The sequence below is a fragment of the Pinus tabuliformis genome, chromosome 4_2, assembly GCF_031772625.1.
Source record: "Pinus tabuliformis cultivar Carrire ecotype Pingquan chromosome 4_2, CPIR1, whole genome shotgun sequence".
Lineage (NCBI taxonomy): Eukaryota > Viridiplantae > Streptophyta > Pinopsida > Pinales > Pinaceae > Pinus > Pinus tabuliformis.
This window is the reverse complement of record NC_142304.1, coordinates 446,970,264-446,995,456: the sequence shown is the minus strand read 5'-3', so window position 1 is coordinate 446,995,456 and position 25,193 is coordinate 446,970,264. Positions and strand designations below refer to the sequence as shown.

The window sequence follows — 25,193 nt, the reverse complement described above, 5'->3', positions numbered from 1 at the left end:
CTTAATGCAACTCTAATTATCACAATGTATCATGGTAGGATCCATCCTATGTTTGAAAAGTCCCACAAGCAACTTCCTCATCCAAATAGCCTCACAACAGAGTAGCAACCATGTACTCGGCTCGGCCTCTGTTGAACTGAGTGCAACTGATCTCCGCTTCCTATTGTACCAAGAAATAGTTGTTGACCCAATGTTGAAGATGCCACCTGAAGTACTCTTCATGTCGATGGAGCTCCCTGCCCAATCTGCATATATGAAGCCCTCAAGCCTCACTCCATCAACCTGTCTATACCATAAAACATAGATCGTTGTGAATCTGAGGTATCTCAACACATGTTTTGCAGCAACCCAATGCACTATGGTCGGTTCCACCATGAACTGACTCAGCTGGTTGACAACAAAACAAATATCAGGTCGTGTGTTCACCAAGTACATCAACGACCTAATGAGTTGCCTGTATAATGTAGGATCCACTCGCTCTCTTCTGCTAGCATCCACCTTCCTCCAGTTTGTGACTAGAGGTGTGACCATGGCCCTGCAATCCTACATATGAAATCTCTGGAGAATCTTTGTTGTGTACTTGCCTTGTCCCATGAAGATCTCACCATCACCCTGCCAAACCTCCAAGCCAAGGAAATAGTGCATAAGCCCCATATCCTTCATCTCAAACTCCCTTGCAAGGTCCTCCTTGCAATCCTAGATCAAGCTCTCATCTCCAATCAGTATAAGATCGTTGACATAGAGAACTAGAATGAGCGGAAGTCCTCCAACCATAATGTAGTACAAGTTGGGATCCACCTCACTCTTAATGAAGCCCAATCCTCAAAGGTAGTTGTCAATCTGAGTGTACCATGCTCTCGGAGCCTGCTTGAGCCCATAAAAATTTCTCTTCAGCCTACACGCATATGTGTCTCTGTTGAACTACTCGAATCCTTCTAATTGCTCCATATAGATCTCCTCCTCAACCACTCCACTGAGGAAGGTTCTCTTCACATCCATCTAGTGGATCTTCCACCCCATCTATGTTGCAAGTACCAGAATAGTCCTGATGGACGAATATTGTGCTATTAGGCAAAAATCTCCTCATAATCTATGCCCTCAATTTGTGAGAGGCCCTTGGCCATAAACCTATCCCTGAACTTCTCCAAACTCCCATCTGCTCCATGTTTTAGCTTGTACACCCATCTTGATCCAACTATTGATTTCCCCTCAAGTCATGGACAATATCCTAGACATCATTCTTCATGATAGAGGAATAATCCTCCACCATGGCATCCTGCCAAACCTTCTGAGGTGTTGCATCCTTATAAGAAGAAGGCTCAGTGTCCACTAACTCTGTCATCAATGCCATATAACATATGTTCCTTTGTGGTTGTTTACTCTACCTAAACATGGTGCTAGGTGCCTTGCCCTACTCCTAAGCCCCATGAATCAACCTCTCAGCCACTTGGCCTTCTTCTTCCCTGTGGTGGGTGGCTCTGGTTGATTTTTCTGCTCTCGGCCTAGTTTCTCCTCCTCATCCTACTGCAAATCCTGCTGCGCTACCCTCTTACCACTAGATTGTGATTGTGGCTGACTCTGAGGTGTTGGTTGTGACTCTTGTTTGGGAGCAAGTAACTCCTCAAGTACTGCAATCTGCTCATGCTCCAAGGAAACTCTCAGAGCTTGATCCTCCTGGAATCTCACATCTCGCCTGAGAACTGTCTTCCTAAGTCCTGGAAGATACACCCTATATGCCTGAGATGTCTCACTATACCCCACAAAGATACCCTTCTCTGTTGTGGCATCCAACTTCTTCCTATTATCTTTGGACACATGACAGTAGACCTTTGTGCCAAAGATCTGGAAGTGTGAAACATCAGGCTTCTTGCCTGTGAAAGCCTCCTCTGGTGTAACTCATCCAAGCACCCTATGTGGACTCTTGTTCTGCAGAAATATAGCAGTGTTGCATGCTTCTGCTCGCAAGGACCTAGGCAGATCCTGATCATGCAACATAGCCCTAGCTTCTCCAACAATGCTCTTGTTCTTCTGCTCAGCACCCCATTCTACTGAAGGTTATGAGGTGTTGTCAACTCTCTCCTAATACCTTCTTTTGCACAAAACCCTTTGAAGGCATCAGAGATATATTCTCCACCATTGTCACTTCTCATTGCCTTGATTTTCTTCCCGATCTGCTTTTCTACCAAGGCCTTAAACTCCATGAACTCGTCTAAGACCTCATCTTTCTTTTTCATAAAATAAATCCAAGTTTTCCGAGAAAAAACATCAATGAAAGTAACATAATACATTTGTCTGATCAGTGATGGATAAGAAAAAGGCCCACACACATCTGAATGCACCAGCTCCAAAATCCCTTTAGCTCTGCTATCTTGACCATGGAAAGAAGACTTGGCATACTTGCCAAGCGTGCATCCCCTGCACTCTCCACTCTTGTCAAGGCCTCCTGTTGGTAATGTTGTGGCAATCTGCTGAAGAATCATCAACGCCCCATGATGTAAGTGCCCCATGCACCTATGCCAAAGTTCACCAACATCTTCACAACCTACCTTGCTCTCAAGGTTGCATCTATCTGTACCTGCAACTTGTAGAGGTTCTTCACCCTCACACCTATCTGCTTCATTACTTTTGAAGCTAGATGCTTGAGGTAAGCCTTACCTCTGTTGAAGATGACATCATACTCTTTGTCCTCAAGGATAACTACTAAAACCGGGTTCTTCTTCAGCCTTGGAACATGGAGAACATCTTTGAGATGAAGAGGATTACTTGACTCCCTCTCAAAGCTAACAGTACCAACTCCCTTGGTAGCATACTTGCCATTATCTCCAAGCTTGATATTTATCTACATATCCTTCTCATCCTGCTGGCTAAAATACTCCCTGTTCCCATTCATATGGAAAGAGGCTCCTAAATCAATATATCACGTACTGCTCCCTACTGAGCTTGCCATGCAAGCTATCAATGAGAAATTCTTTTCAAACTAAGAGGCAAACTCATCTACCTAAACTGATGCAGCTACATGCTCCTTATTTGACCCCTTCTTCTTCCGGTTAGGACACTTAGCAGCATAGTGTCCAAAAGTATGGCAATGGAAGCAATTGATCTTACTCAGATTTGACTTCTTCTTGTCACCCTTTTGATTGTTCTCACTCTTCCCTTTGCCTTCTTGCCTTTGGTTAGCAGCATAGTGTCCAAAAGTATGGCAATGGAAGCAATTGATCTTACTCAGATTTGACTTCTTCTTGTCACCCTTTTGATTGTTCTCACTCTTCCCTTTGTCTTTCTTGCCTTTGGCTTTACTTGCAAGAGCAAGATTTCCTCCTCCTCCTCCACTACTACTAGAAGTCTTGATTAGTCTGAGCTGCAATCCTACTCTCTCAATCCCAATCTTGTGTGAGTTGTCATCTTTCAAACTTGAATACTATGTGCTAGTCGATTCCTGTTCACTGCTCTGATACCATGTAAAATTTCCACGAAATTCTGATCTGCTAATATGAACAATCTAAAAACAATTTTTCTTTTCACATAGACTCAGAATTTCTCTACCAAATAGCAGCGAAATAGAACAGAAATAAAAGACACAATTTCACACAATAAACAACATAATTTTTCTAGGGAACCCAACTGGGAAAACCCTCGCTTGCTTCAGAATTTTATTGAGGAAAACTGAGCAATAGATCTCATACAAATACAAGCTTGTTTCAATCTGAAAATACAATGATTCTCCTACCTGTCCTAGGCCTGAAACCCCTGCTTGATCCCTGATCTTCTTCCTCCTTGTATGTGCACTAGAGGCTCCGATTTCCTTGCGCAATTCCTTACGAAATAGCCTCCTATTTCCTAGCGTAGCCCAAGCTCCTATTAAATAGGGAATTTCCCTATTTCTATGCGCACTCCAAGAGGAAATTGCTCTCCACAATAACTCACAAAAGAAAACTCCTTGGCAACTTTCTTCACAAGCTCACACAAAAAAATATAATCCGATTGTGTGCCTTTGATCTCCTTATAAGATCTTCAGTTAGGCTATTGTTAGTGAGTTTCTAAATTAGCAACTAGAACTAGAGCTTTTCTAGTTAATAAAAGTCAACACAACTAGTTAACTAGATCCTCCTAAAATTTAGGAGGCTAACTCCACTTGTTCCTTCAATTCCTAATTTAACTCACACTAGAGGACAGATAACTCGATCCTCCACAAATTCGCACTAGACAAACTGCTTCTTGAACTCGTCCACATCATTGGAACTCGTGCATGATTAAGAAGATCAAAAAATTGATTCCTTGAATTAAGGCACAAATCAAGGAATCCATTGCTACGCTACTTTTCAACATAGCCTTTAAGGATGAGTTGGTTTCTCGCTCATCAAGATTGGGACATGCAAGGGTTCCTTTATTATATGATGGAGCATATAGTGCTCAAGATCCAAGTGATGGCTAATGAGACGGATAGAGCTCTTGCTAGGCTATTTCCCACACACTAATTATTGTCCTAGCCATCTTTGGCATTTTATCTTTTCTTTTCTTTTTTGTGGCCATCTTATGCTTTTATCTTTCTTTTAGTTGCATCAACCTCTAGGGCAAAGTTTTCCAGCCCTGACTCAAGGATGTGGATATGAGGGTGCCAAATCCCAATGAACCAATGACAACAAACCCAAAGAATGGATGTGACATCAAGGGAATGATAAAAGGTGTTAAGTATGGAATGGTTATGGACATGCTACTTCAATCCAAGTTTCCCAAATAGTGCCCCTCCTATAACCCTAAGGCCGTAGAGGCAATCCCACTAGACTAGGGCTAAATACTAATCCTTGGTAAGGTGAAAGAACAAGTTTACAGTCAAGATCGGTCAATCATCCAAATCACCCATTTATCCATGTTACAATGCCCAAAACATTAAGTACAAGCACTTGATTGCAAAATGGTTAAATAACTTGTTGAGTGGTAACCCACATTCCTTTAAGAGGAATGCCAAATGGTTAGAGTCGTATGAAGGTGCAAATGGCGAAGGAATGTGGCATATCATCATAATTTACAATGTATAGAGCTACCTAGTTGGATGTCCAAGATAGGAGAAAAAAAAAATCTCATGTGGAGTTACCCACTTTTGGTGGATAACAAAGATACAAAATTCTAATTTCTCCATGTGAAATCCAATGAGGTTGGAACCACTCTCAAACATCCTAAAACAATTAATGATAATGTTTAAAAATTTACGTATTAATTTTCACTTTAATAAGTTAATATTACCATTAATTACAAAGCATTAGTAGGGCCCTAGTTTTGAGTATTAGGATGCCCCACTCATATTAGGTAACTCCTCAAATGAACTATGTTTATTCATTTAGATTGTTCATAGTTATATACATGAGGGAGTGACTCTTGGGTTTCACCTTCCGATGACTCTTCCTTTTCCATTATTTATTATTTACATTATTTATAATTGTTCACCCAATCCCCATGATTAGGCGTTAACATTCCCCCCCCCCCCAAATCTGAAGGAATGTTGGTCAGTCCAAGCATCGTTCTAAATCTTTCAAGTTTTTCTCTTCCAAGCGCTTTGGTGAAGATGTATGAAATCTTCTCATTAGTGGAACAATGGCGTAGATGGATTGTCTTGGCCTCAACATGATGTCGAATCAGATGGTATTTTGTATTGATGTGCTTCGTTCGATCATGGAACTTTGGGTTCTTGGCCAAATTATTGCAGAGGTGTTGTCAATCATGAGTGGAGTTGAATTTACTTGTTTTACCTACAAATTTTCCAAAATTTTCCTGAGCCACACAATTTCTTTTGTTGCCTCAGCTGCTACCACATAGTGCGCCTCTGTTGTGGAATCTACTGGAACTGATTGTTTGTGTGATCTCCAAGGAGACAGCTCCTGATCCAAGACTCATAGGATAACCAGAAACAGATATCTCAATTTCTTTGTCTCCATCGAAATCTGAATCAGAGTATCCAATCAAGCTAAAGTCGTCCACCTGTGTATACTTGAGTCCAAAGTCTTGAGTTCCCTTCAAGTACTTTAGAACTCTTTTTGCAACAGACCAATGTCCCTCACAAGGCTTTTGCATAAACCTGGAGAGGATCCTAACAACAAACGAAATGTCTGGTCTGGTGGTAGTCAAGTAGTTGAGACTTCCTACAAGCTGTCTATACTTTGTTGCATCCTCAAATTCTTTTCCTTCAGCAGATGTGAGCTTTAAGTTTTGTTCCATTGGAGTAGTTAGAGGATTGCACTCAGCCATGCCAAACCTGTTCAACAAATCTCCAATGTACTTCTTTTGAAAAAGGAATATAGATTTCGGGTGTTGAGTTACTTCAATACCAAGATAGTAATGAACATAGCCCAAATCAGTCATTTCAAAACCTTTCCTCAATTCCTTCTTTATGGATGCAATGTAGCTCTCATTGATCCCTGTCATCAAAAAATCATCTACATATACCACAAGATATACAACTGTTTTGCCAACTTTCTTGACAAACAAAGTTGCATCATCAAGATCATAATGTTTGAGATTGAGTTTCAGAAGATGCTCAATTAACTTTTCATACCAAGCCCGCAGTGCTTGCTTGAGGCCATACAAAGATTTCACAAGTTTGCATACTTTATGTTCATGTCCTTTCATAGCAAATCCTTCGGGTTGGGACATAAAAACATTCTCTTTTAGATCTCCATTTAAGAAAGCAGTTTTTACATCCATTTGATGGACTTTCCAGCCATTCTGAACTATTAGGGCAAAAAGTGTCCAGATGGTAGCCCATTTTGTTGTGGGGGCAAATGTCTCCTCATAATCGACCCCTTCCTTCTGTGCAAAACCTTTTGCCACAAGCCTGGCTTTATGCTTGTCAAGTGAACCATCAACTTTATACTTGTTCTTGTAGACCCACTTGCAGCCAATTGGTTTGGTTCTCAATGGAGGCTCAACCAGCTTCCAAGTGCCATTCTTTGTCAAGGCATCATACTCCTTTTGCATCGCTTCTTTCCATTCATCATCAGAAGCGACTTTTTTGAAGGAAGTTGGTTCAAAATTTGTAGACAAATTCAATTCACAATCATAAGAAACGTCCATATCAACAAGTGAATCAGAATCATCTACATCACCTCCATTTTGCCTGGTTGAATTTCTTGTTCCTATCTTTACAACCTCATCAGGATGAACACTTTCAAGTGTCTTTGTCAACCACTTTGGGGGACCTTTCTGAGATGGTCCAGGCTGCTCAGTTGATTGAGTTTGGACTGAATCAAGATTGAGTCTTCCAATTCTGTCAATCACATCACTCAAAACGGTTGATCCAGTATAAGAATCCCCCCTTCAAGATGTGGAATTTGATTATCAAATTCTTGAGATGATTTTGCATTTGCGAATCTATCCAACCAATCAAGTTGTCACTCAACAACATTGTTGGCTTTGGAAGATTCAAGAAAGATTACATCTCTAGATACAACAAACTTTTTATTAACTTCATCATAGAGACGGTATGCTTTGGAGGTATTTGAATACCCCAAGAAGATACTCTTATGACTCCTTGCACCAAGTTTGTTTCTATGTACCTTTGGTATCAAGGCATAACAGGTGGAACCAAAGACCCTGAGATGCTTTACCGAAGGAATGTGCCCATACCACATTTCATAAGGAGTCTTGTTTCTAATAGTATTAGATGGACATCTCTTCTTTACATATACAGCACATAGAACTGCATCAACCCAAAACATCAATTTTGCATTCTTGAAAAACATCATGGAGCGCACCATATTTAAGATTGTCCTATTCATTCTTTCAGTTTGCGAATCTATCCAAGCGATCAAGTTGTCGCTCAACAACATTGTCGGCTTTGGAAGATTCAAAAAAGATTACATCTCTAGATACAACAAACTTTTTATTAACTTCATCATAGAGACTGTATGCTTTGGAGGTATTTGAATACCCCAAGAAGATACACTTATGACTCCTTGCACCAAGTTTGTTTCTATGTACCTTTGGTATCAAGGCATAACAGGTGGAACCAAAGACCGTGAGATGTTTTACCGAAGGAATGTGCCCATACCACATTTCATAAGGAGTCTTGTTTCTAATAGCATTAGATGGACATCTATTCTTTACATATACAACACATAGAACTGCATTAGCCCAAAACATCAATTTTATATTCTTGAAAAACATCATGGAGCGCACCATATTTAAGATTGTCCTATTCATTCTTTCAGCTACTCCGTTCTATTGGGGATTATAAGGCACAATTGTTTGATGTTTGATCCCATGTTGGCGAAGATAGTTTTCAAATTCATTTGAAGTGTATTCTTTTCCATTATCAATGCGAATAGAGCCAATAGGAGATTGTGCATCATTTTCAATCCATGTATGAAAGTTCCTAAATCTTTGAAAAGCATCAGATTTGTTCTTCAATAAATAAAGCCAACACATTCTTGTGTAATCATCAATAAATGCCATCATATATTTATTTCCATTTGCAGAAGGAACAGGCATTGGACCACATAAATCTAAATGAGTGAGTTCAAGTTTTCTATGTGTTCTAGAATGTGAATCATGAAAAGATTGCTTGCTATGCTTTCCCAGAATGCAAGCATCACATTGCTTAAGTTTCCTAGGAATTGTAGGCAAACCAGTAACACCATTTTTCTTCAACAAGCGAAGGTTGTCATAGTTCAAGTGTCCAAATCTAGCATGCCATAATAAACTTGATGGAAATGTACCTTCATCATAATGAGAATTGTATGAGAAATTTTGTGCACTAGAAAAGGTACCTTGCAGCTTGAGAAGCCTTTCTTCTTCTATCCCCGTCATGACAAGTGAGTGATCTGATGCTTTTCTTACCTCAACCTTGTCATCAAACATATGAATGGAGTGTCCTTGCTGGCGATTGTGGACCACGGACAATAAGTTTCTCCTCAGTTGGGAGATATAAAACATCATGCAGAAAAACGCTTCGAAGACCAGGCAATTTGAGCCTGATTGTGCCAAGCCCTGATGGCTTGAGTTTTGATTTGTCTGCAAAGTATACTGCTCCATCAACATTGTCAGTGAATTCTTCAAAAAAATCTCTTCTAAAAGTCATGTTGCAAGTTGCTCATGAATCAAGCAACCAATCATTTTTCCAAGAAGCAAGTGAAGCATTAAACAAGTCTTCATTTACTCCAATATTACAATGTGCCACAACATAGTGAGCGGATTCACGTGCTTCACCCTTCTCTTTGTCATTAGGTTTACCTTTGGGTTGATTTCTTTCCTGCTCAATTATGTCCCAAGGCAACTTGCTTGTGGATGCATCATGTGATCCATCTCTATTGCAACGTATGCAATGCAAATCTGACTTTTCTTCTTGAGAGTGTTTGCCCCCCCCTCCTTTGAAATTTCTTCTTCCTCTTCCTCTTCGACCACCTCTTCCTCTGGAAGAATCTTGAGCAAGATTCTTTTCTCTGTGTGCAAGACACAGCCTCTTTAGAAGACTGAGGAGTTGTCTTCTTCCCAAAAGTTCTCTCTCTCAGCAAATTTATTCACAAGGGAGTCAAAGGTAATTTCTTTGAGGTTTCCATTTGCTTGCAATGACCTGAGATAATTTGAATAAGTGAGATAAAGTGCCTTAACAAAAGCTATCAGAGGAATGTCTCGTTCAACATTAGTGACTTTGATATCATAAATAATAGATTTTACTTTTGATGCAAGAGCAAGAGGATCATCATTTTGTAATTCAAGGTTGAACAATTTAATCATGAATTGAACAACTTCAAGCGCAGAGTGTGAGTCATAGAGTTCCTTCAATTTTTGTAAGGCTTCAAAAGCATTTGGAAATGGCGAAATATGGCGACTCACCTCTTCATTTACGGATGCTGCAATGAAGGCATAAGCCTTGTTGTTCTTATTTTCCCAAATGGTGAATTCCTTGTCTGAGGTAGGCTTTTCTGGTTCTTTGTCTCCTTCTCCAACACACACTCCTTTACACAGCTCATTAAAAATGAGAGTGTGTTTGATTTTCTATGACCACTCCCACAATAGATATCAATGAATGCATTGTAAAATCTGTGTACTATAAAAAAATCTTCCAATGCAAATATATTAAATTGTACTTCTGATAGTAATATGTATAAAAATTGCACTTTGATATATCAAACAGAGGTATTATGTGGGGGAGGTGATTTATGGGGGAGGTGGTTTATGGGGGAGGAGGGTGTATATGGGGTAGGTTACACCAAAAGACAGCGTTAAAGTCACAGCGTTATGGCGATCGGCCTTTACGGCACGAAAGTACAGTGGTATGGAGTGGTATGGAGTTAACGTAGAGCGGTGGAGTGGGACTCTAGACAGCATAAACTGGTTTTTTTTTATTGATAACATGGTATGCATATAATGTTTTAACGCAGAGTGGAGAGCGGATTTGTATGAGCCGACAGCGGAGAGCGGAGAGCAGATTTGTATGTTATCATTGGCCAAAGGGGTGGTACTACCATTCGATCAATCCACACGACACAATGACAATGTCGATAATACAGTCATGGAGGTTTAACTGATACTAGAGCAGAGCCACGAAAACTTGTTGGGCCCACAGCACCACAATGGCACCATGCTTCCGTTGCGCCACGATTCCATTGCACCGATACCGATGAGGCGATGCAACAATAACACAATACAACTGATGGGGAGAGTGGTGGAATGCCAGAACAATGGTGTTTCAGTCATGCCACTTTTTGAGCACAAACAAGGAGTGGTGCGATACATAGTTGAACGGTAACATAAAAATTAACACAGTCTACGCCATTAAATCAACACACAATAATGCAACACCGTAACATGGAGATAATACACAGTTACCTATGCCATTTAACAAAACAAACTTTAGGCTTACCACTCTTTTGTTGCGTAATAGTCACGGAGGTTATGTATAAACTTGATACAACACAGTGCTTCCAAGCATCGCAATAACCAGTATTGCTTGCCAGTCTCCCAAAACATCGAAAACAACCCCAAAAAATAGAATGAGGAGGCAACAAAAACAATAAAAAAAAAATTAAACTGCAAGACAAAGGTGACAGTTCTGCAGAAATATGCAGAACATGGGCTTCAGGAGTTACAAGGGTAGGAAGGGAGCCAAAAATTGTGGTTGGGACCTCAGCTCTAATACCATGTCAGGCCAGGAGGTAACTCCTCAAATGAACTATGTTTATTCATTTAGATTGTTCATAGTTATATACATGAGGGAGTGACTCTTGGGTTTCACCATCCGACGCCTCCTCCTTTTCCATTATTTATTATTTACATTATTTACAATTGTTCACCCAATCCCCATGATTAGGTGTCAACAGTTTTTTCTTTTAATTTGAGTAACAAGGATCCTTAATCTCATCATACGATGTCGTATGGAACCGGTCGGTTCAGTGAAATAAAAGGTCAGTTCGGCCAACGGACCAGACGATTCCATACAAGAACTAGTTGGTTCCCTACCAAACTGACCTTTTCCAGTTTCGTGCAACCAATTGGACCGGTTTTGCAAACAAACTAATCAAACCTGCCAGTTCCAATCTAGCGCTAAATCTTGATAACACTGGATGATACCAAGTATGATAAATATAGAGATATCTATTAATATGTTGAAAATAAGTGAATCGGTTGAACTACACATAGTTTTGTTCCTCTGATTCAATATTTGTTAAATTGTGCAACTAGGGCCAAATTCCACCCTTGGACAACTCATTTGATGGAGATAATTATTGCATTGAATTCCTCTTTTCGAGAGGACCAAAATTGACCTAAGGTTCACTAAGTTTGGACAAGGAGAAATATGTTTTTTAAGTCAAGCCCACACATGCGCAATTTGTCAAGGTTGGCTTGAGGTCAAGTTGGACAAATTAACCCTCCCCCCATGCATATAAATAGAAGAGACCTCCATCCTCATTTGGCACATTCATCACACAATGTATTCTTCTCTCTCCTTCATTTATTGGGTCATATAGATTGCAGGGCAGTGTTTCTTCTTCACACGTGAGATTTTTAGAGGCATCTTTGATTGTTTGGGTTGACTTTCTACAACAAGACCGTTTGACCTTGTTTGACAAAGTTTCCGTCATTGGTTTGACTCCATTTGACCACCAAAAATTCGATCTTGGAAGGTTGAGTTGTTAAGCACAAAAATCAAGGAAATCTAGGCACTTTGACCAGTGTTGACTTCAAGGTTGACTACTATTTTGACCACAGAAAATTATAGCAGACTTTCTCTCTTTTGACCGAGTTTGACTAGACTCTGGAGGACCATTTTGGGTTGACTTTGACGAGCAAGGAAAACTGAGTTTGACTACCCTCAAGAAGGACTCTTTCATTGTTGTGTTGACCACCGTTGACTTTTTGGTTAGGGCTGTTTGACTATTATTGTCTGGAAGCACAATACTGTTCTTTTGACAGGGTTGTTTTGGACAATGTTTTGGATCATCTTTTTGTCAAGTCAACTTTGACTTTGACTTCATCATTGTACATTATTGGATTCTCTCTCTACTAAACAATTGATAATAGATAAAAAGAAGGATTAAAGGTTTCCCCTCGTGTGGTTTTTTCCCTAACATCAGCCAAATATTGGTGTTTTCTTGTCTTGGCTTGTCTTCTGCATTTTACTATTTATGTATTAGAGCCCAGGTGAGGACAAGCCCAAGCAAGAGAGAAAAGCAATCACTAAGATATTTGTTGGACAAAGAATATTTGATAAAGTCTCCATGCCCTCTACATCTTACTTCAAGACTGAGGACAAGCTAAATGACAAATCTATCTATCATGCATAGAAGATGACTTTGGACCTAACTTTGGAGGAGCATGAAGTATTAGACTATGTGCAAGGAAAAGTAGTTGAGCCTTCTTCAAATGCACCTGTTGCTGCTAGAACGAAATATAGAAAAGGTGAGGTCAAAGCTAAGAAAAATATAATTGACTCCATTCAAAAGCTAGTTGTCTATATTTCTGATTTGGGAACTTCTAATGTAATGTATGATAAGTTGGTTGGGATGTTCAAAGCGAACAATGCAAATCAAATCCTCTTTCTCAAAAACAAGTTGAAGGATATCGAGATGGATAAAGGGAAGTCTATCCAATCCTACTCCATGAGAATAATTCAAATCAAGAATGACTTGTTATCTATTGGAGAAGTTATTTCTGACAAAGAGCTCACTCTCATTTCTCTTGGAAGGCTTCCAAGACCATGGGATGTATTTGTCACCACCATTCTCAACAATGACAGGATACCTGGTTTCTAAGATTTATTGGCTAGATGCACTCAAGAGGAGACAAGGATGATGGAGAGAGATAAATCCAAAATTGGAAATGAACCTACTGCTTTCTCTGCCCATGCAAAGAAGAAGAATGATGATGATCCAAGAAGACAGAGTCTAGGATCTAAGAAGGGATTCAAAGGAAGAAAAGGAAGATGCTATAATTGTAACAAGTTTGGTCACTATGCTAAAGAGTGCCCTCACAAGAAGAATCCTCCAAGGGATGATAATAACAATAACAACAATTACAAAAGCAATGGCAATCAAAGGACCAACAGGTTCAACAACAAAGGAAAGATAAATGCTCCAGTTGCTCAAGATGGAAATGGTTGACCTCCCAAAAGGACAATATAACAGGTATGATGAAAGTAATGTTGTAGAAAAACAAGATGAGTTTTACCTTATTTTTGCTCTATCTACTGCCTCTCCTCCAAATACTTTGGATCATTAGTTGATTTATAATGGAACCTCAAGGCATTTCATTAGATACAAGGAGGTCCTCTCAAATTTAGTTGAAAAGAAAACTAATCTAAAGATTATACTTGGAGATATGACACCTACCCTGCGAAAGGGATATGAACTATCACTCCTCACTTGAATCATGATGAAACCATTCATCTACAAGTAGTGTATGTGCCCGACTTGAAGAAGAGCATGGTGTCTATTTCTGTGATATCATGGAAGACAAAGGCTTCAAGGTAGCATTCCCTGATGGAAAGGTACGTATTTGGCATAGAAACCCTATATATGCATTTACTCTTGGATTTAGGGTTGATGGTCTCCATCAAGTTGCTGGAATTCCTTTAGGAGATTTAGCAAGTGATACTTCTCTTCAATGTGAGCTATGGCACCGGAGATTTTCACACTTACATTACAAAGCCTTACCTGGGGTAAGGAAGATGGTCACAGGAATGCCCGAATTTAATATGAACCATAAAGGAGTCTATCAGGGATGTGCGGTTGGGAAACATACAAAGGGACCATTCCCTTCTATTGAAAGAAAGACAACTAATATTCTTCAATTGGTCCATTCTGACCTATCTAGTGCCTTTCCCATAACCTCATTGGGAGGATACACATATTATGCAATCTTTGTGGATAACTTCTCACACAAAACATGGATCTATTTATTGAAGAGGAAGGATGAAGTGTTCAAATGGTTACGTTCTTTCAAAACAATGGTGGAGAATCAAACAAGGAAGAAAATCAAAACGTTGAGGACCAACAATGGAACCGAATATGAATCAAATGAATTCAATGATTTTTGCAAAGAGGTTGGCATTAAGAAGGAGACAGTTGTTCCATACACTCCTGAGCAGAATGGTGTCGTTGAAAGAAATAATCGAACAATCATGGAAGACACTTGTGCCATGATCTATGATCAAGGTCTACCGAAATTCTTATGGGGAGAAGTTGCCAACACTACCATATATGTTCAAAATAGGAGCCTGCATCAAGCGTTGGATTTCAAGACACCTGAAGAAGTATTCACTGATAAGAAACCTAATGTTTCTCATTTTAGAATTTTGGGATGTCGTGTATATTTTCATGTGCCTAAAGAGAAAAGGAATAAGTTGGAAGCTTCCGAGAAGAAAGGTATATTCATCGGCTGCAATGAAAATTCAAAGGCATATAGAATCTATGTACCTAGTCAAAGAGATGTGGAAGTACGCAAAGATGTTACCTTTGATGAAAACTGTTAGGAAACCAGCTCACAAAAAGATAGATCAACACCTTATAATTCAACCTCTTCGAGGGGGCAACCTCCTTTACATTACACAAATGAACAATTCTTGGATGATACAAATGACAAGACCTCCTTTCTATATATAGGAGTCTAAGGGGTCATAATATAATTAGAGTCGACATAACAATAATAATGTAAAGGCACAATAATAACAATAGTGGGCTTCTATGGGGCACAATAATAACAATATGGGGACTACATGCGTACAACAATATAATAAGGGGTTTGTACTAATAACAATAAGGGGTTACACTAGTAGTATAGGGGCCCAACATGCCCCTCTCCTTCAAAAAGTGTTGTCCTCAACGCTTGAGTAGTTCTTGATGCTTCTGTATAAGATTCTTGTCCTCCCATGTGGAATCTTCAGCGGGTAAGTTCTTCCATTTGATGAGATACTTTGAAATTGATCGATTTTGTAGTTGTCAGGTTCTTGTTTCTATGACTGCTCCAGGTTCCAATATGATTTTTCCTTCCTCTTCAAGTTCTGGCAATATTGTTTGAATTGGGATATTCTGCAACTTTTGAATGAGTGGCCACACTTCTTTGTCCTTCTTCCATTCATCCCTTGCTTCGTTTATCCAATTTGGTTGGATAATAGAAATAGCACAAAACAATGCTTCCACATCCTCATCCTTTCTTAAGAGTGCATCTGCAACAAAAAATTTCTTCCCTTTTCTGTAGATGATGTCAAAGTCATAACCCAACATATTTGTGACCCATTTTTTATGTTCTTCTAATGATAATATTTGTTCTAAAATGTATTTAAGACTATCATGATCCATTTTTACCTTGAAGTGTCTTCCCATTGGGTAAGGTCGCCATTTCTTAAGTGCATGTAGTATTGCCAACATTTCCTTCTCATAAATAGCTTGCTTGAGATGTAACCGTAAAAATACCCAATCAACTACATCAAAAAAATTTCACTGCGATGTTGATCTACCTGTTTTTTCATTCGATTCTGCACCAAAGTGGCATTATCCTTTAAAAGTTGGAGAACTTGTTGTTGATGCTCGATGTGATCTTTCACTGCTTGAACCTTTTTCTTCTTGATATGTCCTTTTATCTTTAGAGTTTGAGGAGTGGTAATTTCTTCCAATCCTTTACAAGATATAGTCGGATTCATTTCTTGATGTTTGATGTGATCTTTCACTTCTTGAACATTTTTCTTCTTGATATGTCCTATCTTGATAGTTTGAGTGGTAATTCTGACCAATGAATTACAAGATATGGTTGGATTCATTTCTTCTTTCTCGATGTGATCTTTCACTTCTTAAACCTTTTTCTTCTTGAAATGTCCTTCTATCTTGAGAGTTTGAGGAGTGGTAATTCTTGCCAATGCTTTACAAGATATGGTCAGATTCATTTCTTCTTTCTCTGGGGTTGGTTCCTCGTGTATATACTCTTATTTTGATGTTTCTTGATCTTTTCTTCCTCCTCTTCATAATCTATGTAAAATAATTTATTCTCATCACACTTATGACCTTTAGTGCATTTGCTATCACAATTGTAACAAAGCCCTTTTTCTCTTTTCTCTTCCAATTGTTGTGGTGTAACCCTTGTAGGTTGTGGAAGGCTAGGAGAAACAACACTTCCATTATTATAGTTGTGAGAGGTAGACTTCCTTGTTGCCATAATTTTACTTTCCACTATGTAACAAAGCACTTTTACTATTTCCAATTGTTGTGGTGTTGCTCTAAAGAAGGTGTTGCTCTTTGTATCCTCATAATGTGCTATCATTTCCTCCATAAAAATTGACCACGTAACAAGTTGTTTACAAGAACAAAGCCTTTTATACCATAAAAATTGATCCGGTTCTAAATATGAAGATGCAATACATACCTTTTGTAACAGTGGTACACCATGTAGATCAAATTATTGCTCCCATCTGAAGTATCCAATTTACCAGATCCTTGCCATCAAACTTCCTCATATCGCCTTTTCTTGATTTTAGGAGCTTGATTTTGAAACGACTATAACTCTGTAATTTTGGTTCTTCCAGTTCTGAAATTGCGACCTACAGTAGCCCTCTATGTCCTCTTTCCAATGCCACCAGTCTGATCCAAATTGGATCCTCCAAGGAAGAGTTATGTCAAATCTCCCACGGTGACCTAATTATAGACTAGTTCAATAGAGCAAACTTGTGCGACGTGCCACATGCCATTGTTTCGACCTTTGGATCTGAAACATGTATACAAGTAACTACAGTCTGTCCTCGTTCTGTAACTTCTTACGAAATTTCAATCTGATGCTCAAAGCAAAAGTTATGACTATTTTCCCCAAGTCACCTGTTTGGAATGTAATTCGGGAGTCTGCAAAAAGGCCAACTTCCTCAGATCATATCTCCGCAAATATAGCACCAAAAGCTCTGAAATTTGGACCTGAGGTTCAGTGCGATTTCGTCTCAAATGGGTTTTTTTTTGCTTCTGAAACGTCGCAAAAAAAAAAAATTATAGCAAAAATGCCACGATGACCTATTTGGAGCAGCGAAACCCTAGAATCCAAAACTCTGATACCAAATGTTATGAAACCAACTCACAAAAATATAGAAAAGAGAGATAAACGCCTTAAAATTCAGCCTCTTCGAGGGGGAAACCTCCTTTACATTACACAAATGAACAATTCTTGGATGATACAAATGACAAGACCTCCTTTCTATATATAGAAGTCTAAGGGGTCATAATATAATCAGAGCCGACATAACAATAATAATGTAAGGGCAGAATAATAACAATAATGGGCTTCTATGGGGCACACTAATAACAATAGGGGGCTTCTATGGGGACTACATGGGTACAACAATATAATAAGGGGGTTGTACTAATAACAATAAGGGGTTACACTAGTGGTATAGGGGCCTAACAAAAACACTACCCTTGGGAGAGCCAGAGATCTCCCCATCTCAAGGAAGGACGATGATGTTGTTACCAAATCACAAGAGGAACCTCTGATGGATGAGCCTATGCCCGATATTGATGGCCCGATGGATCCTATTGATCCCCCTCTTGATGGTCCCTCAACCTCAAGGAAAAGACCATTATGGTTCAAAGATACTCTCGAAGATACTAAAAGACATGCTTCTCCAAGAACGGCATTTCGCGAAAGTTCGCGAAAGTAAGAAGCCTAACATGTATCAAGGGTACTTGGCTACCATGAGTACCATTATTCAAGTTGAACCTTACACGATTGAAGAAGTTGTAAAACACTAAGAATGGAAAGATGCGATGAGTGAGGAATATGAATCGATCACGAAAAATGATGTCTAGGACGTGGTGCCTAGACCCAAGGCCAAGTCTGCGGTCACTTCTAAATGGATCTACAAGATATAACATGGAGTTAATGGAAGTGTTGAAAAGTATAAGGCCAAGTTCGTAGCTCGTGGTTTCTCTCAAAAGGAAGGAGTAGACTATGATGAAATATTTGCACCAGTTGCTCTATATACCATTATCCGATCTATTCTTGCTCTCGCTGCCAATTACGGATGGAGCCTACATCATATGGACGTCAAGACTGCTTTCTTGCATGGCTCATTTAAGGATGAAGTCTACTTGGAATAACCTCAGGGGTTTGAAGTCCAAGATAGAAGGACGCATCTCTGTCAGCTGAAGAAAGCTATCTATGGGTTGAAGCAAGCCCCCAGGGCTTGGTACGAAGGACTGACAGTTATGTCGTGACGCTGGGATTTACTAGAAGCTACACTAATCCAAATCTAAAAAGGACATGCCTCTTATTTTAGTCCTTTAGTTGATGAATTCTTTCTAATTGGTGCAGACCCTCTCATTTATAAATGCAAGAGGGAGTTGACTTCTGAATTAACTAGGACTGATGCATAGAGGTCTGGCAAAATCTAGGTGAGATTTTCTTATTCAAGGGAAATACATTGTGAAGTTGTTAGAAAGATGTGGGATGGCGGAATGCAAGTCTGTGACTACTCCGATGGAATTAAACTTCAAGAAGCTATGTGGAAGTGTTGTTGGGCCCGAATTGGCAAACCCTTCTAAATACACAACTTGTGGGGGCCCTAATGTTCTTGGTAAACTCTCGACCGGACATATACTTCGCTATAAATACTAAGTAAATTTATGGTTGAGCCTCATCACATACATTGAGTAGCTGTAAAGAATCTCTTAAGATATCTTCGTATCACTATCAACTATGGACTAAGATACACTTCCGAGAATTTGAGGCTACATGCATATTCTGATGTTGATTGGGTTGGCAATGTGGTGGATAGAAAAAGCACGTCAAGATGTTGCTTCTTTTTGGGATCTGCTTCAATTTCATGGATGAGTAGGAAGCAGAAATCAGTTGCTCAAAGCACCGCTGAGGCAAAATATATTATTGCAGCTAGTATGGCCTGTTGTGAAGTTGTTTGGTAGAGGAAGCTCTTTAGTGAGCTATCTGAGCACGTGTTGGATACCACCTTTATCTATTGTGACAATCAAAGTGGGATTCGCCTTTCAAAGAATCTTGTGTTTCACAACCGCTCCAAGCATTTTGATATCAAGTACCACTTTATCCGAGATATGGTACAATGGGGAGCAATAAGGCTCCAACACAGCAAGACGGATGAACAAATTATTGACATCCTCACGAAGACTCTTGATAAAGTCAAGTTCATTGCCTTCAGAGAGAGGCTACGAATCGTGAAAGGACCCTCCCATGAGGGTTCCACTTGAGTGGTTCACCTTCCCCTATAGGTATGTTGTGTATAGGGTGAGTGGTTCACCTTCCCTTGTGATACCCCATGATGATATGTGTGAGCATAGGGTCAGTGGTTCACATTCCCCTATAGTTGATGATATATGCATAAGATGAGTGGCTCAGCTTCTCCTGTGGCATATGAGCAGGATGAGTGGTTTACCTTCTCCTATGGCATATGAGCAAGATGATTGGTTCACCTTCTCCTGCAGATGCCCCAACATACATCCTACCCTTGCAGTTTGGAACGCTTGGGAAGTACTTCTCATCTGGCCAATGAGTTGGGAAAATAGGATAGGGACCATAGCACTACTGATGGACGCATCATGTACAACCATACTCCCTATGTCTAAGATGCACGATGTTCAACAACTTGATCATTCAGGATCGAGTCCGATTAGGGTTCTACCCCTGGTTATGTGCACTGACTCTCAAAATCCTTCTTCTTATCTATATCAATCTTCAGCAGAGATGAGGCGAGATGCAGAGATGGTACATGATGACACAATGACATGATGATGGTCAACTATTGGCAAGTAGAATTCTCCCTAGTTGAGAGGGAGTGTTAAATTGTGCAACTAGGGCTAAATTCCACTTTGGACAGCTCATTTGATGGAGATAATTAATGCATTGAATATCTCTTTCCGAGAGGACCAAAATTGACCTAAGGTTCACTAAATTTGGACAAGGAAAAATATGTTTTTTAAGTCAAGCCCACATATGTGCAATTTGTCAAGGTCGGCTTCGGGTCAAGTTGGACAAAGTGACCCTCCTCCAATGCATATAAATAGAAGAGACCTTCATCCTCATTTGGCACATTCAACACACAACATATTCTTGTCTCTCCTTCATTGATTGGGTCATACAGATTGCAGGGCAGCATTTCTTCTTCACACATGCGAGACTTTTAGAGGCATCTTTGACCCTTTGGGTTGACTTTCTGCAGCCGGAACATTTGACCTTGTTTGACCGAGTTTCTTTCATTGGTTTGACTTCATTTGACCACCAAAAATTCGATCTTGGAAGGCCGAGTTTCTGAGCACAGAAATTGAGGAAATCTGGGCACTTTGACCAGCGTAGACTTCAGAGTTGACTGCTGTTTTGAACGCAGAAAATTACAGCAGCCTTTCTCTCTCTTTTGTACAAGTTTGACTGGACTTTGGAGGACTGGTTTGGGCTAACTTTGACCAGCAAGGAAGGCTGAGTTTGACTGCCCTTGACCGAGCTCAAGGAGGACTCTCTTGCTGCTGCATTGACCATCATTGACTTTCTGGTTAGGGCTGTTTCACTGCTGTTGTCTGGAAGCAGAATACTGCTGTTTTGACAGGGCTGTTTTGGACAGTGTTTTGGATCATCTTTTTGTCAGCAGAGAGAGAATCCAATAATAGATAAGAAGGAGGATTAAGGGTTTCCCCCTTGTGGGTTTTTTTCCCTGGCATTAGCCAAATATTGGTGTTCTCTTGTCTTGGCTTGTCTTCTCATTTTACTATTTATGTTCTATCTACAGTCACTGTCAATGTGATTAATGGTTATGTGATTGCTATTGGAAATTATCATTGGGCTAAAAAAAGGATATTGAAGTAATTGTTGCAAGCATAGAAAATCCCATTGTTATCTAAAATTAACAATACTGAAAGAATTATATTAACAAGGAAATGAAAATGTGAATAGAAGCCCCAATGCTAAAGTCGAAAAAAGGAGAATAAATTTCACTTTGTTTTCTTCGTACAAAATCTCAATAACCATAACCTTTATCCCTAATAAAGGTGAATAATACTAAGAGTTGGTACACTGCAAGTTCAGATTAATATTTTTAGTTACACTTCATGTGTGATACAGAGTATTTTTAGTATCAAACACATCTTGTGTGCTTGTTTTCATATACTTAAATGGTACCCAATCAAACAGAGAAAGTAGAAATAATGGCTTTCCTCAGATCTCTGGAATGACAGAGGACTTTCAACATCCAAGGAGAACTACCACATGCAATGGAAAAACGATGCTGAAGAGCATGACTAAGAAACTTTATATTTTTCGTAAGTTATTTGAACATGTTAGTTCTTCAAATCCAATGCAAGTCAAGCAGGTCAGAAACTTTTCATTTTTTTATGCAGACTGCAGACTTTCAGTCACAATCTCTGAACTACATGAAACATAAAATGCAATGGAAAACAAGAGAGGTTCCAGGGAAAATAAATTGTAAACATGATGTTGTAAATGCAGGACTATGTTCAATTCTCAAAAAGATTCAAATATGGAAAACCAAAATCAAAAGATCCACACCTGTTAATCAGCTGGAACAACCAATATTGACCAAAATTTTAGTATGTTTTCAAACTGTGAAATGGAAAAAGTTGACTACTTTTCAGAGAAAAAGGGATCTGCTTTCATCAAGATTGCAATTTCTACTTATGTTTCCGATGATAGATCTCAGTTCTAAATTTGAACTTGTCAAATTAGAAAAGACAAAAAGGCTCCTTATTTAAATGTGAACCTTGGAATTATATAATGGCAAATAGGCTTTAGCATAATGCATATGCAATGGTCTTGTAATGACAGGTACAAGGTTCATAGATAAATGGTTCTAAATTAAAGTATGAACTTAAGACTTCCCATCCCATCACATTTAGAGCTCTATAACTGCAAATAAAATAAAAATAAATGTGATTTTTGGCTCTCACAAAACACAAAAGATACCATTGTTTTTGCCTGTCAAAGTAGGCTGGACAACAACATGCATTGTAATGACGCTATCAGAGCATTCACCGATAGGGACCACCCTAGAGTCTGCAAGTGTCTTGTTGTTTTCCAAAATTTTCCCAGCATTGATGAGCTTCATGTCATTGATTGTTTTTGGAACATTTTCATTCCCTGCAATGTGTAGCGGATATATTAGAGACATTAAAGATGTTCAATATAAATTTCATCTTAATTGAATCATGCAAAAGTCAGGGAGAAAACAAAGAAGCAATAAAAGAATAATAACTAAGACAGATGTGCTGTAGCTCATGTCCAGACACTGCTGGAAAGAAACTGACATATATTGTAGGTTAAAAAAAAAAGAGTAGCCCCAAGGGTCAGTACAATCAGTTGAACCATCCATCCAAGGCATATTGCAAACAGGGAGACCATAGGTCATAGGTTCAAAACAAGTTGAGTCCCTTGGGGATATCAACCACTATTGTGACTGGCAGTTAAGCTGCCCTCCACCAGTTATTCCAGGGAAGAGAGAGGGTATCCAGTGAAGCTTTCCTTAGAAAAAAGAATGATTTCTAGGCTAAGTCACCTGATTGCAGTTCGAGTTTGAGTTCAAATTCGGCAATTTTGAAATTCAAAAATTTGGCAATAGAAGTTTTGGTAATAAAATTCAGCATTAAATTTGACATACTACAGAATTTGAAAAATAATATATATATATATATATATATATATATATATATATATGTTCATTAAACACATGATACAAATGAAAATAGCATGTCAACATAATTAGACATATATTTTTAAAAACACACCATCTTGTTCAAAATTTAAAAAGATGTTCATGAAAATGTGTAGGCTATAGTAGCTGTTATGCAAAATAGTTCTGAAGTTCCTGCATGTATGTTTGTTGTCAGTGCTTAATCTAAAGGGAAACAATCCAGAGTTACTCCGGGTCTTCAATCATGATGCTGATGTCATCCACTGTTCCATCAAGGGCATGAAACTGGAACATCAAATATGAGGGTTTGTCTTTGTCAAGTAATCTTCAGCAACATTGTGGTAGCCTCTATATTTCAAGTATAGATCAGATGTTTGGATTCCGGTAATATACACCATATGGCATAGTGTACATTATAATAATAAACATTCAAAGTTAAGTTGTTTTCAATACAGTTTATTTGTCCAGTGCCCATAAATCTTTTTCTCATATGACTTTGTGTATATAAAGTTTTGTTGACGCATATTCTGAGTTGTGACACAATAAATAATGTCTGAATGTTTGTGTATAGTATTTATTATGCGATTCTGTATTAGATTAAATTGATTGTAAATGTACCATCCCAATTGGGTATATAATTATTATAGCTGTACCATATAAAGTAAGAACCTTTTTTATCATCTGAAGCAGTAATAATAATGTCAGGTCTTGCATTATTATATTTTCAGAGAACAATATCATATTGTGTTTCAACTCGCAGGTTGACCCAGGTAAGAAAACAAAGACACAGCTCATGGCGGAGTAATCTGTATTTAATGTATATCGATGACTCTAATTGCTGCTAGCGCAGAACCAGAACTTCAAGATCCTGAGGATCAATTTGTCCACAATGTAGACCAGCATTTGTCTATGATAATTCATGTTGATCCATCAACTACTTCCATGTCAGCTAAGATACCGCATTCTGCAGCAGCTTCTTCTTACATGTCTACAGATTAGCTGTGGGTTTTTACTCCCTTGAACCTTGGAGCCTGCTAGAATCATATGCAGAGCAGCATAGGTCTGAGGAAATGAACATGATGCTGGGGAGGAAGAAGAATGTTATATACGGACTCCAGAGGGAGGGAAATTCAGATCTACATGGCACTCATCCTATGGCTATTCTAAAAATTTAATAATTTCTTATAAGTATGGACTAAATCATATTTAGATGAATTTAATTCATTTTGGAATTCACCTTCAGATTTGCCAAACTCAAATTAATTTATCCGATTTCCTTTGAAATTTGGCGAATTTCGAATTTTTTCCTTGAAACCAAATGCAGTAATTTAGTTTAGGACTAATGATAAAAACATGCACATGTAAATTGTTGGAAAGCTGCATCTTCCTCATAGAAGAAAAGAATTGAAGCAGAAAACTTTCTAAAAGCATAGATGTTTACAAGCGCCAGAAACAAACAATATCCAACTTGTAAATGGCTGTAACATTCTTGGATTGATCTCAATCTTGATAATTCAAAATGTTTTGAACAATATATTTAAAACTAACTTGGCAACTTCCAGGATCTTTGGAATCCATGGCACATTTTGAAATTTGGATGACTATAATGTATTGACCAAAAGGTTTTTCCGATCAACAATATACAATATTAATGTCAACCTACAATTTCTCAAATGACATCAGCACTGGAAGGATTTCTTCTCCTGGAGTATTATCTACTTTTTATAGGGTCACCCTTTGGGTTCTCATTTTTTTCTATTTTATCATCTATAATTTAGTTCTTTCCTTACTGTATGTTAGATTTTGAACGTTTAAAAAATGCTATACACACTCATTATTGCTGTTGTCAAATGACCTACTTTGGTCACCCATGAACACTAATTTTAATTTCATTTCATCTCAATACATCAAACCAACATGAATCTCACCATGGAATCACCTCTGGACTTGATGAATAAAATATGTCCTTTGTGTCCTGCTTTTCAATTTCCTACTTCAAGATTCTTCCAACCTTTAAATTATCATCAGTGAAGAATTTCTGCTGTGTCTGGTCCCCCAATGTATAACA

At 38.7% G+C, this 25,193-nt stretch overlaps 1 protein-coding gene across 2 annotated transcripts in view; it reads right to left on the bottom strand.

Annotated features, from left to right (window-relative positions):
* The window catches only part of LOC149169891 (membrane-anchored ubiquitin-fold protein 3-like), a 161,354-nt gene that overhangs the window by 67,817 nt on the left and 68,344 nt on the right, over nucleotides 1–25,193 (bottom strand). Inside the window, exon 2 of one of the 2 annotated variants that reach the window (XM_089428845.1) lies at nucleotides 22,386–22,575. In XM_089428845.1, coding sequence (XP_089284971.1) covers nucleotides 22,386–22,575 — 190 coding nt within the window. The remainder of the gene's footprint in view (nucleotides 1–22,385; nucleotides 22,576–25,193) is intronic. The other variant, XM_089428846.1, reaches the window with a different exon arrangement.